The sequence below is a fragment of the Montipora foliosa genome, chromosome 4 (genome assembly GCF_036669935.1).
Source record: "Montipora foliosa isolate CH-2021 chromosome 4, ASM3666993v2, whole genome shotgun sequence".
Classification (NCBI taxonomy): domain Eukaryota; kingdom Metazoa; phylum Cnidaria; class Anthozoa; order Scleractinia; family Acroporidae; genus Montipora; species Montipora foliosa.
This window is the reverse complement of record NC_090872.1, coordinates 15651500-15666499: the sequence shown is the minus strand read 5'-3', so window position 1 is coordinate 15666499 and position 15000 is coordinate 15651500. Positions and strand designations below refer to the sequence as shown.

The 15000-nt window shown below is 39.6% G+C and overlaps 1 protein-coding gene across 2 annotated transcripts in view; it reads left to right on the top strand.

Moving 5' to 3' along the window:
* Positions 1-1238: 1238 nt before the first annotated feature.
* Positions 1239-15000, top strand: part of LOC138000013 (rho GTPase-activating protein 24-like) — a 16348-nt gene continuing 2586 nt past the window's right edge. Inside the window, exons 1-13 of one of the 2 annotated variants that reach the window (XM_068846121.1) lie at positions 1239-1374; positions 2435-2539; positions 3582-3684; positions 4010-4128; positions 5332-5452; positions 6139-6216; positions 6858-6992; positions 9006-9099; positions 9732-9828; positions 10112-10245; positions 11576-11679; positions 12764-12908; positions 14497-15000. The exon at positions 14497-15000 is cut by the window's right edge and continues 2586 nt beyond it. In XM_068846121.1, the coding sequence (XP_068702222.1) occupies positions 1321-1374; positions 2435-2539; positions 3582-3684; positions 4010-4128; positions 5332-5452; positions 6139-6216; positions 6858-6992; positions 9006-9099; positions 9732-9828; positions 10112-10245; positions 11576-11679; positions 12764-12908; positions 14497-14587 (1380 nt within the window). In that variant the 5' untranslated portion in view covers positions 1239-1320 and the 3' untranslated portion in view covers positions 14588-15000. Of the gene's footprint in view, positions 1375-2434; positions 2540-3581; positions 3685-4009; positions 4129-5331; positions 5453-6138; positions 6217-6857; positions 6993-9005; positions 9100-9731; positions 9829-10111; positions 10246-11575; positions 11680-12760; positions 12909-14496 lie in introns of both variants that reach the window. The other variant, XM_068846120.1, reaches the window with a different exon arrangement.

Genomic DNA, 15000 nt, shown 5'->3' with positions numbered 1-15000 from the left:
GCGTCCAAAAGCGATCGCACGGGCCGAAATCCCGGGATGACTCTTTTGGTACGACGCTCCAGTGCCATGTCTGCGTTTTTCTCTCTTGTTCAAACATTCCGTCAGCGCATGTGTAAATGTTCTGGCTCTCCGATACCTAGCCTACCAAAAAAAGTACCATGCTGGTTTTTACCAAGAATTGACATTTCATTTGATTTTACAGGCATAAACGTAACGTAAGAACCGTGCGTGTCTGGTCTTCTTGAGACAGAGGTGAGAGATGGTTTCGTGCAGACTGGGAAGCCTAAAATGCTCTGTTGTTTTTGCCAGCTATTACTTCCCAGGTCAAGGACCGAGTTCCTTCCTGTGGAATCGGCAATGCTTTCAGGAACCAGCAGCACATGAAAGAAACTCTAAAACCACATGAGATACCTGGACTTCTATGGCAAATTGTTGGTACTGATCTCTTTAAGCCGGTATGGAGGATAGACCTATTTAGTAGTGACTCATTTCCCTTCAAAATACTTGGAACTTTAACTTTTGCGACAAAACACGGCCACGTGCTTATTAAACAATATGAAGAAGATCTTCGCAAGGTACGGTATTCCTCAAGAAGTAGTTAGTGATAATGGATCTCGGTACACCAACACAAGAAGCCTCTTTTATAGCATACACCAGTTCAAGGAATTTGCACGTGAATAGGGATTCCAACCAGCTCTCCCGAATACCTGCAATCCAACGGTGCAGCCGAGAGGGCAGTAAAGACAGCAAAAAGAATCCTAAAAAAGGCAGAGGCATTAATTTGAAAAAGAAATCTTTGTTATCGTATGACTATGCGACAGATATCGTAATTTTATAATCTTCCTAGTATTGTGAAGATAAATTATTAAATATTTTCAAATATCATCGTAGAGAGTTGCAAAGCATCCTTTTTCTGGTTTTCATTGGAATCAATGCCGTTAACACTAGTTTTAAATGTAAACAGATATCCACGATCGCACAAACCCTATCATTGGGTCACGGAAGTGGACTGTGCACTTCGGAATTGAAACTGGATATTTACCAAGATATTGTTACATTGAAAAAACCACTGAAATACTGTGAACTTGAATGAAGGCGGCTAAAAATCCTTCGAACAGAGTGTAGGCTACCCGTAGCCTCTTGTTTGATTTATTTTGGAGTTTGGGTAACCTGTGCTAAAAACTGAAACAGTTCTCACACTCTCTGTCAGCTGATAAGTTAGTTCCCAGGCCTCGTCATCTGACCGTAATAATGGTGGCGTTTCAATGTTTATTTCTGGAATTTGGAGTGTCTTGTTGATGAAATTAACGTTGGCATATTATGCAGAGTCTGAAGCAACCAATACCACCAGTGAGAGGCCACAAGCAAAAAATTGTAAGCTATTCTAATATGTTATTAGCCTCTGTGCTTGAAGTTTAATGATTTCCAAATAAAGTGGACAATCGACTGCAGCACTGCTAACGGAACTTCTCACGATTCGTGAGATTTTTCGTGATCGTTGCGGCCGAATGTCTGATGGAACCTTTTGAGGTATTGTTCCGTGGAAATGGTCACATTCTAACGTGTGTAACTATTCGAAGGAAATCGCCATGAGAATCTTGTGTCGATTCATGAGCATATAATATATGCAACTGCCCTGGTTAACTTGGACATGTGGCTTGATTTTTTATCAGCTGTGAAATGGGCTATTCTTTGATAAATAATTAAAAACTTGGCCCAAATATTTAAATCCACCTTATTACGTTGCACTTGCAAAAATCTTGCTGTTTTCCTTTGACATCTGTTGTCAAAATTTTGTCATGATCAACCAAGGAAGTTTTTATTTGTCAGACGGGGTCACGTCTTTGGTTGCAGCATGGGTAATCACGGCAAAGCCAAAACAAAAGTACGGTAGGTTAATTGTGGATGGGTGGAAAAGAAGGAATCAAGTTAACATTCTTGTGCTACAACAATATTGTTTATATTGGGACACCATGATAACACATGCTGCAACTTAAATAGAGAATAAACCTAAAATTTATTGCGTTGCTGTATGAGTAATGAGGTCTCACAGTTAGCAGCTCCTGGAGAATTGGATGTGCGTGTGTTTGTTTGTGTGTTTGGGGGTTGGGGGCAGTGAGGCAAGACAAGGGATTAACCTTTGATGAAATTGCTTGGATGGAGAATTAATAGACTATTGTATCGATCAGTAAAATCAAAGCTTCAATATCAGATTGATTACATTGGAATATATAAGACAGCAAGGTGCATTCTCTTAGTTAATTCATTTGTATTTTGGCAAAGGATTGTCTATGCGTAAAGAATGTCTTTTCTACTTTGTGTACGCTTTTCTGTTGTTGATTGACTGTTACCCAAACTGAAGGTCTGGTAATGGAGCCATTGTTGGACCAGTTAGTGATTAATTTGTGATTCAAATGTAATATTGATTCAACAGGAGCACTGTGGTTGGCTTCGGAAGCAGGGAGGCAGACACAGAAACTTAAGATCAAGATGGTTTGAAATCAAAGGAGATCAGTTGTATTATTTCAAAGATAACACTGTTAGTTTTAATCTTGAGTATTGTACATGTACATTGTAGTGTTCAAGTTATCAATTTCCTTTTTTCCTACATCTTATTGACCCATCCAGCACTTGTACAGACAGAAACTTGTCACAAGATTACATTATAATCAAGAATATTATGGCAAACCTTTGCGGGTTTTCTTTGAGAAAAAAAGGTTTTTAACCCATTGACCCTGGGAGTGAGACTTAACAGATTTTACTCTCTAATGCCAGAAAATTTTACTTATTTATTGTCTAATGCCAGACAATTGTATGCATCAAGGGGGGTTCAGGAATCAGTGGGTTAAAGTGTGGCTGCAGTACACTCTGAATAAGAATTCCCAGACTACATTGATTGGTATGCAGTGGTTTCAGTAATCATGGACAGCTGATGAAATAATAATAATAATAATAATAATAATAATAATAATAATAATAATAATAATATAAACTCTAGAAACTATTTACATATCATATTTAAAAATTATTCTGTTACTAAAAACGTTCCTAAATCTGTCAGTGTGGATCCTAGGGACAGAGACTGACGTATTTCTAAGATTGTACCTCGTTTTCTTTTCTTTAGGTAAAAACTGGAAGAACGGACAATCGGGGTTGTTCGATCTTTTTTTGTTAAGTGTCTTATCTGCCTTCTCTAGCAAGTCCCTAATATTTACATTCTTGGACGTATACTTTTTTTTCATACACCGGTCTAAAAAATTCTGTATTACAGAAAGGTCAGAATCTGAGGCATCATAAACCGACAGAGCGTAAGAAAAATTTGGTAAAACTATTGCGTTAAAAAGGTGATCTATTTCCTCCTGGGACATTCCTTCCTTACGTAAAGATCCTAATACGAATAATGACTTGTTCGCCTTAATTACCTTCGCGCGCATGTGACTACTGTATTTACAATTTTGTTGGAAAAGACATCTTCTTTCAAACGTAAGATTAAAATTTCTTTTGACAACAGTCTTTACTCTACTCAAAGCAGCTGTCAACTTCAAATTCTATTGAAACCCTGGTGTATGATTTTCTTACAGGAACCCAAGACACCAATTGCTTCAATTCCTTTGCCAGGGAATAAAGTTAATAAGCATCCAGTAGAAGCTGGAGAGACAGGAAAATTCAAGTTTGAAATTGTTTGTAAGTGAACTTACATTCGATTCAGTAACTGGTTTCCATTGTTTAAATAAAAAGAAAATGACACTTGAGTAGAGTTCATTTTCATGGAGAATTAATTTAGGACACCCATATAAATTCCTTCTTTAGCTTATTTTTATTTTGAAAACCTCGCAAGAGATTAAAATTTGCTGAAAGAAAATTTTAAACACAACAAAACATTGAAAATGACATGTGTACATGATTGTACTCTTGGAATGGAATACCAGGACTTCACTAATTTAATTTTTTAAACATTTAATTTCTACATTGTATAAATTGCACCCATGTTTTTTTCTTTTGTTTTCAGCTGGGAAGGACAAAGAAGGCCGACCAGTTTCAAGTAACCATGAGACTTTTTTGTTGATAGCATCATCTCAGAGAGAGATGGAGGAATGGATATGTGCCATAAATAGAATTATTTATGCTGTAAGTTGCAATCTTCAAATTTAACTGTGAGAAAATTTTTAAGGATGTTATGCTAATAATCCAGACAGTGATGGTGTGAGTGGGGCACCCTTTACGTGTACAATTAGTTGGCCAATGTACTGCCTTTCTGCATTCAGTGGAGTGCCTCAGAGGACCATGCATGATGGCGCAGCCATTAAAAGTTACTGTAAAGTTGTGTGCATGTACCCTTTTCAATGACTGCCTATATGTTTGCTTTGATGACTATTATTACTGCTCTTCCCATGGGTGGATCCAAGATAGGGGAGGGGGGGGGGGGGGGGGGTGAATAGGGTGGTTAGCCACCCCCCATATTTTTCTGTTTATAACATTTTATTGTATTTTATTTCTGCTGGAACAGATACTGTGTACCTGACAAGGATATTTTTATTAATGCAAAGCCTAAAGTATCTGGACTTTTGTCAGAGTATATACTTCAATTCTTTCAATTCACCCCACTTAAAATATTCCTAGATCCGTCACTGCTTCTGGTAGCCTTGTACCATCCATGCATGACTTACATGTACATGTACAAGGCTGCTGCCTAAGAAAATTTTTCCGGAGCCCTTCGGGCTTCCAACATTAAAAGTTTGTAGCCCGAGTCATTTTTACAAGAGCCCAAAATTAATTAATTAAAAGTGAGGATGAATCACCTTGTGTTAAGTTAGACGCCCGTTCGGGCTACTCGTTCAGAAATTATTTTGTTTGCCCACGCTCGCAAGTAAGGCACCCCAGACAACTGCGTGACTCAAATCATTATGCTACAGCTATAGTCACCTTGATACCTTGAATATTTTGCTCAATGTTAAGGAATCCACAATGCGGGATCCAGCAAATGTGAGGCTTTGGAATCCGGAATCCACATCTTGGGATCCAGGATCCACTATTTGGGATCTGGAATCTCATGGATTCAGAGATTTGGAATCCGAAGACCACCTGGAATCCTTTACATAGGGCGAAATATTAACTAAACTTTATACTGGCTTGTGGCAGAAACAAAAACTACAGTATATGGATGTGTAATGTTCAATCTTGGAATCAAACTCGTCATCTTGTGGTAATTACCAGGAGTGTGGAGTCCAACGTGTTTAATCTATGAGTTTTTTCCCTACTGGACTGTCTTTGTTCCTTTCAGAATTTCCATGGACACAAATTTTAACAGCAGCATTTTGTTTTCTTTCACAGCCTGTAGGTGGTGGAATGTTTGGCAGAAGCCTGGCTGAAACTGTCAAATTCGAAATGAGACGTGGTGGAGGATGTGTTCCTCTCATTGTTTACAAATGTGTAGATTTTATTAAAGCACATGGTAAGACTATTGATTTGATCGGAGTTTATTTGTGCCTGTAAAGCCCTAACCACATATATTTTTGTCCTGATGTCTGAAAAGTAATACCCAATAAATACATGTTCAGCCAGCTTGCATGTACTCATTTTCCGCTGAAATTGATGTTTAAAACTTCCTACCCGAGCATTGCCCATCTGTGTTGACCAAGTGCTTGTGGAGTCTTTGTACAAGCTGACTTCCACTCCAAGATATTTTTATTTCTAAGTTATTGTATTAATTCTCTTTTTCCCTATGTGACAAAGTGCAAAATTTTCTTCCAAGAGAAAGCAGTTTTTAACTAAATTAAATGTGCAACATGTGTTGAATTGTAGCAAGACCTGTCCTTAACCCGGCTAGCACTTACATGTATCTGTTCTGGAGCATGTGTTTTTAAGGAGGAAGTTAGAACTTTTATTTTCTTGCAAAATAAAAAAAGTGTTCACTCAGATTTCTACCTTATAAATGTATTTTAAAAACCTTTGGATTGCATACCAGCGTTAAGTTATTCCTTCTTCTCATTTCGATATCGAATGCTGAACCTGATGACACCTCATAATTCATGTCCATTAAGGGGGTATCTGTTGTCCCAGTGTCCAAGAAGAATTAACTTGTGTTTTGGCATGTATAAGAAACAAATTTAATATACAATGTATTTACCCATTTATAAGGGATAACAGAGGAAGGCTTATTCAGATTGCCAGGACAGGCAAAAAATGTTGCAGATTTGAAGGATGCATTCAACAGAGGTACGTCTACACAACATAATGTAAGGTGAAGTTTTTTGTCATCACATGGTGAACATCTGGCACATGCCTCAGGATAGGTTAAGCTTGCCTGGTAAAGATTTTAAGCATCCCCCGATTTTCTATAGTTGACCAATGTAATGAACGCCTTTTTGAGTGTTCACTTGGAGAAGTAAGCAAACAAGGTACTGCCCATAGCAGTCTAGAGTTGGGCATAGAGAATTTCCAAGTTTCTGTAACTGAAAATACTTAGCCTGCCGAGCAGGCGTTTTTTGGCAGGCGGACGCTTGTTCAAGGTTTAACGTTCGTAATGGGCCGCCATTTTGAAAGCACACAGCCGGTAAAGGACCATTTCGTACTGTCCTCCTCTCAGTGAGTGCAATTTTTTTGACTGGCCTCAGGCCTCTGTTAGTCTTACTATCAAAGATGTCGGCCAATAATTCTTACCAAAACAAAAATACGCCTGCTTTGCAGGCTACAAAATACTGCAAGTACTATGTAAGGATAGATCCCTTTTTGCTCATTTAACTCTCACGTGATTTTTGAAGGTGTAAAGCAGAAATCTAACTCATATGAATCAAAAATGCATTTCTGAGGTTCTTACTGAGTTTACTTCATCTTGACTAGTTTATTTCTTTCAACAGGAGAAATTCCTGAGCTTGAAAGCAGTAGAGCAGAAGTTCATTCTGTGGCATCAGTACTTAAGTCCTACCTCAGAGAACTTCCAGAGCCTCTCATACCATATGATTACTTTGAAGTATTCCTTACTGCTGCTAGATGTAAGTGATTATTATCTGACCCCAACCCCCTGTCCCTTAAAGCAGCCTTTTCTTCACCCATTAGTTTTGATCGTTATCTGTGATCATTCCTCTTAAATGATCAGGAAACGTTATACATACATTTTAAAGTGCTACTGTAATCAAAAAATCACTTTCTTTTTTTCTTCAGATTTTGAAAGTGTGGTTGCTTAACACTTGACTGGCAAAATTTTGAGATTTGATTTTTATGTAAAGGCCGTTTAATTTGAGTGTCCGTTTTGGATTTCACGGTCCGCCATTACTCACGTTCGAAACTGACCGATTGTACCTCAGGGGGTTCGGTTTAAAGTCCGAAAGCCCGAAACTCCCGTGCTTCACATTAATTCATCCGCATACACACGCATTGCATTCTTTGAGTCCTTGAGGCCTTTTTTACCTCGATCAAGCTCTCTCAAGATTTTAAAGTTAGTAATGGCGGACCATTAAATTCTCGGTTTTCACATGACGTCACGACCGTCATGTTGGTGCCCAAAACAAAGAAAAGGAGGCCATGTTGGTGCCCCGACCAAATCCTCGGGGAATTTAACTCTATTATTATGCAAACGCTTCCTTTTGTTTTCGTTGAAAAACATGGCTGTTGATCACGTGAGTGAAAACCAGCAGTAGGAAAATTCCAGTCAAAATAAGTAAGTGTCTTTTTGAAATCAAGGCTGAAAGCTTGGGTGACTTAGTGTTTAGTTAACATAGTTTTGAAATCCAAAGAAACATAAAGAGAAGTTAGGGTTAGGGTTGTACCTACATGTAGAACGTCAAATCAACAGCTGCTGAGTCTTTCACTGATATTAGGGTTTTAGTTTCTAAGAAACTGAGGTGCGCTGCGTCGGTGGGAGAGTAAAGCTCGAAAGTTTGGTTTTACGAAAAGCAGTTGATAAAGGTCGATTACCTCCGTCAATGGAAGACGTTTCGAGCGTCGGCCTTTTGTCAGAGAAATCTAAGAAATTGAGGTGGGTTGCAAGTTTGAGGTTTATATGGGAAGTGGGGGAGGAGCTATGGCATTGGTGGAGATATGGTGACGAAGACACATGAGTTAATTAGTTGAACGATAAAGCCTGGTTTTCACTAGCGACGCAAGCATGAACGCAAACGCACGCACAAGAGATTCGTGTCAAGTGAAAACGAACCATAACGCAAACACAAGAATACGACGCAGAGACAGAGATTTACTAGTTCCATGTTCTCCCTTATAACGCGGCGCGGCGCTGCGAGGCGAATCTGGAACAGGTCTTTTTCATCAGTGGACGAACATCGCAGCTTGCGTTGTGCTTGCGTTACGTCCCGTTTTCACAGAACGCAAGCGAACGCAAGCGAACGCAAGCATGAACAAGAAAAAAAAAATTGGATCCTTGCGCTTGTGTTGGGCTTGTGCTTATGCGTGCATGCGTCAGGCCCATTTTCTTGGTCCACTTAGAAATTACTGGTGATCCTTGCAATCTGATTGGTTCTCAGCAGTGTGATTTATACCCTTTTGCTCTAAATCGCACCATTCCCCCAGAAAATGAGTAAGGAACACTAAAACAAAACAACCAATCAAATTTCAAGGCTTGTTTAAGGTAACCAATCATATTGCAGGAAACTGAAAGACAACAAAACAACAACAATGACAACAACAGCAATATTTTATTTCTGCCAAACGTAAATATGATACAGACCTCCCTCCTTTTGTTATCTTAATGATGCTGTTGTCATGCCAATTAGTAAGAATTTGCATAAGAAAAGCAGTGAGGTTTCTATAAAAACAAGGTCAACTCCAGCTTCACTTTCATTCACAGGCCAGGTAACTAAGCACACAACTGTAAAATGGACTATTCTACCTTAATCAACTCGTTTCACAAGACCAAATTTTCGATCAGTAAGAACAGCATTTTCAGAGAATTGGTCACCGGAAATATAATGAAAGGTTCTCTTAAGCAAGCTTTTTTGTTATCAGTCTTCAAATAATGTTATGCAGAGGAGCAATGTGATTTTTTCTTCCAGGTTATGAAATGCGTCAAGAGGATGGTATTGTTGCTACACAGAATCAGCTCAAAACGCTACCACAGCCTAACTACATTTTATTAAGATACATATGGTACTAGAGATTATGCAAATAGAGGTTTTGAAAGGCAGCCATGTTGCATGGCGGGAACAACGAAAATGTTTTGCATTAGAAAGAACAATATTATTGTTCCCATAGGAAAAAGAATTTATTGTTCCTGTCATGCAACATGGCTGCCGTGCAAAACCGCTATAGCCCATTATTTGTGCCTTTAGACAAAGAGAAGAAACATGAAATATTTTTTGTTTTAAATATATCCTTTTTTTTTTTCCTGCACGTGCATGTGTTTGAAACGCCGAACAGCTTTATACGCTTTTTAACTTGGGACAGAAGGAGAGTAACGAAACGTCTATTACACTTTTCATCTTGAAATGTATTTAAGACTCTTACATTGAAATGGATGATCTTGGATTGTTTCTTGACATTTGCCGGAGTTGGTTTTATGTCACTCAGATGAAAACTGCTTCGACCCCAGTTGCTCAGACGATCGACAGCAGCGCCTAATCTGCTCGTTAAATGACTACCCAGTAGAACTCAGTTTGTCTGCTGTATAGTGATTTATCCGGTGAATAGTGTTTTTCACCTTTTGAATAACCGAGAATTGTACTTTACGGGAGGATTATCTTTAGGCAATAATGTTGAATCCAAACTTTTTTTCTTTGCAGTCGTTTCTTACATGAAGTTCAAAAACACTGCGAACAAAACAAGATGACAGTGAGAAACTTGGCCATGGTGTTTGGACCAAACATATTGCGGTCAGGGGTGAGTGCTGCCGAGCTTAAGTGGTTTTCTTCCCTCTTCGCTGAATAAGAAACTTTAGGATTTAATTTAAGACTAAAAGTCAGCTGTAAAATCTCCAAAAAAGGCTTTTACGTACGTCAGATTTGCACAGGTTATACAGGAAAATGCGTGTGAACATTTTGTCCGAAATTAAATACATTGTGACGTTTAGAGGCTGGCAATTATAAATACCGAAGTTTTGCTTTTTTGCTGAAAGAGATGATACATTTTATCCCCGGTTACTTCCGATTACTTGCGATTTCAGTCTGAGGATCCGAAAGTAATGATGGAGAGCACAAACCTTGTGACGGAGCTCATCAGCATATTGATCCGGCAACACGAATTGTTTTTCCCTCACACCGATGACGAAGACCTTCAACCTCAGCGACAGCATGCAGGGTATTTCTATTCTTATTTATATCTATGGTTTGTCGAATTAAGTGGAACCAAACAGATGTGAAGTTGGGTAAAAAAGGAGGGGCGGGTGCTCCAGTCCCCTCAGTTTCCTTCAGCTGCATGGAGGCCTGGCAATAGCCCTTTTCACGGTTAGCTTTTCTCATTTACATTACAATGTAATCTAACGTGGATGCGAGGCAATTTCGGGTTAAAACTACAAAATAGCCCGAAATTGCCGCACATACATGCTAGGTTACATTGTAATGTAAATGAGAAAAACTAACAGTGAAAAGGGCCATCTTGCGCCTGGCAATAATCTGCTCAGGCGATCGCGAAGTTGGATAAAATGGCATAACCGTGCACTTCGTCGCAACATTTCCTAATTAAATGATAGAGTGAAATGATCCTCACACTTAGCTGGGCAATTTAAGCAACTGCCTCTCACGGCTTATAAACACCTGGGGCCAGTTGCTCGAAGCCTGGTTAGCGCTATCCGTTGGTTACGAGGTATCAAAACCTATAAGTTTCCATGGTATTTAATGTTGGTTAGCGCCAACCGTGCTTCGAGCAACCCGGGCCTCAAAAATTCAGGCCCCAGTTGTTCAAACGATGGATAGCGCTAACCGCCGGATAAATCACTAACCAGTGGATAGAGCGATTTTCAATTGAGTGTCGAAAGTAAATAGCTAATTACTTTGGTGTTGCATTACTTCACTCAGTGATTGGTTCCAAGTTCTCGCGCCATTTTTTCAACCAATCAGAAGTGAAACCAAAACGAATCATGGCTTGCGCGTGTACATTTTCCCGCGCTTTGTGTCGCCTGCGTGTAATTGCTTCGAGTTTTGATTGGTTTACTGGATTGTCTCTGTCCTTTTTGATTGGCCAAAGTAATTATTTTGGTTTTGGTTTTACGACACTCGATTGAAACTCGCTCTAACTCACAGCAAAACCATTTACGCTATCCAATGGATAGTGACTTGTCTGGTGGATAGCGTTATCCACCTTTTGAACAACTGGAGCCAGGTGGCATCAACAGGATTCAAACCCAGGACCTTTGCGATGCAGGAGCAATGCTCTAACAAGTGAGCTCTGAAGCCACTCATCGAGTTATAGACTCCTTCGTCTATATCCAGCACTTCACATATACATTTAGTTCATTCACTTCCTGGTAAAATCGTAAAGGAAAAAGAAATCCTGATCCCGGCGATCACGTGAAAAACGCTTTTACAAATACGAGGTATTAGGTATTTTAATTTACACAGTGTTTTAATTTTATTTACGGCACAGTTTGTTGCCAGTGTGAATCAAATTTAACCTCTGTTTTTTTTAACAGGAATGATGTGAACCTGAATTTGATTGACTTTAGTCCTGATTACTGTCGCATACCCAGACCGGCGCCACTCGCATCTCCCGAGAACGAACACGAAGATGATTTTGGTAAGATGCATACAGTTTGCATGAAGCTGAGTAATGTAGGAAATGTGCTCAGTCAAGGCTGTTTTGGGTTGGGAACCAAAGAGCAATCCATGATATTGCACCCGGCTTTACCCTGACATCATGTTCTTTAGTATTTTGTAGCAGCAAGATTCCTTCGAGCAGCGAAGCGATAGGATTTGGGCAAGAAAGGACAGTCCCGTCCCAATCTTAATCGTCGCTTCTCCACTCAAGAGATTATTGACACCTTCCAACGGGGATCGGTTTGAATTGACAATTATAATGAACACTTAATGACTGGTCCCTCGGGAAACAGTTAATTTTGTTTCCCGAGAATCTCAATGTTTCCCCGTGGCGCAGCCGAGGGAAACATTGAAATTCGAGGGAAACAGAATTAACTATTTCCCGAGGGACCAGTCATTAAGTGATTTGTTATATAGCACAAAAAGAAAAACGTGCAAAGGCAACAGCAACGGAGGTCGTCGGTCAACATTCGCGGGTAATAGTGCACTGTTACCCTTTGACGTCATAGATTTTGCACTGTTGCCCTCTCAGAGACTTTTGGCGGGAAACAGTTTTATTGTTAGATGTCATGTGACCTCGAAGTAACGAATGAGAGCGCGCGATGTTGTGGGTAATTTTTCAGCTATAATAGCAACAACAGTTGTTATTCATTTACAATTGCCTTTTTTTATGCATTACCAATGCGCCAATCCAGAAAATTACTAAAATGAGCCAATGGCAAGGCCATACGAAATTTCACTCATCCCATACTAAGCGTAGGAAAAGGACTCAGTGAAAAATACTGTCACCGGCAGCCTCATAATGATTCGCAAGCCTGGTCACTGAACAAGCAATTGTGTAATTGATGAGACTTCTTTATGGTAAGTCGTAGATACTCGGGAAAAAAATCCTAGTTCTCCTTGCAATAGTCGAGAGACATATGACCTCCTGCAAACTTATTCGAATGCTCTACCACCGAGCGATGTGACAATTTTCGTGGAGAAGGCGGTAGATGCCACTAACCCCTGTAATCGAGTAAAGAGATGTATAATTTCCTTTTTTGCGTGGTTTTGTTCGCCAGCAGAGGATCCGCGGAGTCAAATTCAAGAATTGGAGAATGAATTAGAACTTCAGCAACAGCAAATAAAAGATCTACAAATTAAGCTGGAACAAGAAAGGAAAGTTCGTGAAATGTTAAAAATGCGGTTAGAAGACGAACAAAGAGCAAGGTGAGTCGCTGGTTTCTTAATCCATCATGTTGGCCTTTGAGGAGAACGTCATTCAAAATTGATTGTTTGCATTTTAAACTTTTTGTCGTGATTCGTACAGGTCGAGGTTCAAACGGTTGCAAACGTACGTGGGAATTGACATTAGGGAGCTTAAGCACGCGCGTTTTTGAGACGCGGACGGCAACCGGAAGAGAACATTTCGTGTTCCAGGACAGTGGTGTATCCCAAATTTTTATACTAATTATCTCTAATGGAGATAAGATACTGGGCAATGTTTATGTGGTTGTGTGAAGACAAGTTAAAAGGGAAAGCAGCTCACTTCGGTTGCCGTCCGCGTCTCAAAAACGCCACTGAGGTATTTTTTGGGGTGCGTTGCTAAGAATGTAATGGTTAAGTAATTTGAGAGAATTTGGCATTATTTTGGTCAGTTTCCAACTTTTGTAAACCAATGACCCTAAATATGACGTCATCATGCCACGCCCTTGGTCACGTGACCAATAAAAGAAAACTCTAAATTTGTCTACGTGCTACGCAATTTGGGTATTTAATCAATGGTTTGATTCGTTTTTGCATCCAGCCAAGCATGGTTTTCGATGGAACCTTCGTTGGAAACAACAGTTAGTGCGGTGATTTTTGCTTGTGAGTGGGTTTTCTGGTTCGCTCATGATATGATGACGTCAGTCACCGGAAGTAACATTTCACTTCCATAGCAACGCGCGATAGTTCTATTCATGTTTCATTTTCGTAAAACGATACTGAAATACCCATAACGTTTTCAAAAAAGATGATTTGAAAAAATCAATGCTTAGCTATATTCTGTATCTAGGGGTGAAACGTGCCATTTACAAAAAAATTAATTCAATTTAAAGACCGCCGGAAATTTAGCTTTTTCTCAAACCGGAAGTCAGTTCGTTTACGCATGCGCAGTTGACCTGAGAACGAGCGCGAGAAAGGCCGAGGAAAAACCTTCGATGGAAACAACAGTTAGTATGGTGATTTTTGCTTGTGAGTGGGTTTTCTGGTTCGCTCATGATATGATGACGTCAGTCACCGGAAGTAACATTTCAATTCCTTAGCAACGCGCGAAAAATCCGTGCTTAAGATCCCTATTAGTTCTATTCATGTTTCATTTTCGTAAAATTCTTTGCAGTCCTTGCAGAACAACGTCAAGTGATCAGAATTAGCAGTTTGTGCCGATTACGTAAAAAGTCGCTATTTATTTGATCACTTTACCTCTTGCAGTCTTCACTTTAACTCCTACGTGTTTCTGTTTAGCCAAATCTTTCTATTTTTTTTGTTTAGAAGTTGCTCGATATCCTTAGGGAAAAGGAAAAAAAGTGAGCTAACAGCAGAGTTTTTTTATTTTTATCGTAACCCAACTTTCAGCCTAAATCATGCCCTTTGCCGCAAACGCGATGCTTTATCTCCCGAGTAACTGATATCCCGGCATTGCGCTCACAGAAGAAGGATTGCGCGCGCAAACTATGATGCTTGTGACGTCAAAAATTATTTTCATTGTAGCTTTGTCAAAGTGAAGCGGTTTTGTCTGATCTCTATTTTTTTATTTTTAACTTCGGTGTGTCCACAGAGAATCCGCTGAAGATCGGTTGGAAAAACTGCAAGCCGCTATGGAGGAGTTCTGCGCTAAATACGGGAGCTGGGAACCGACTGCAAGATAGAAATCAAGTCTTGTTTAGTGTATAGATAGTAATGCGGTTCTTACGACTTATGGCCGCATTTTCAAGAGCAAAACAATGGCTTGCGTTTGGTACATTTTCTTTGCTCGTTCTTAGCACTGATATGATGGAGACGTTTAGATCTTCGACGGCAACGTCGACGACCACGGCACCTCAAAAGTCTTTCGCGCTTATTTCTTCTCGTTCATGTCTTACAGTGTGGGCGAAGTATCCTAAATTGGTTAGTATGAGCGATTTCAGAGTAAAATAGAGAATGAAATATTCACATGCACACGCTGTGGTCACTAAAACCTCAAATTTGGTGATTTCACGTCGTTGTTATGCAGAGAACCCCAAAGATATGTGCTAAAATGCGTGCGGCACAACTATTTTCCTCTTTTAACCAATGATATGGC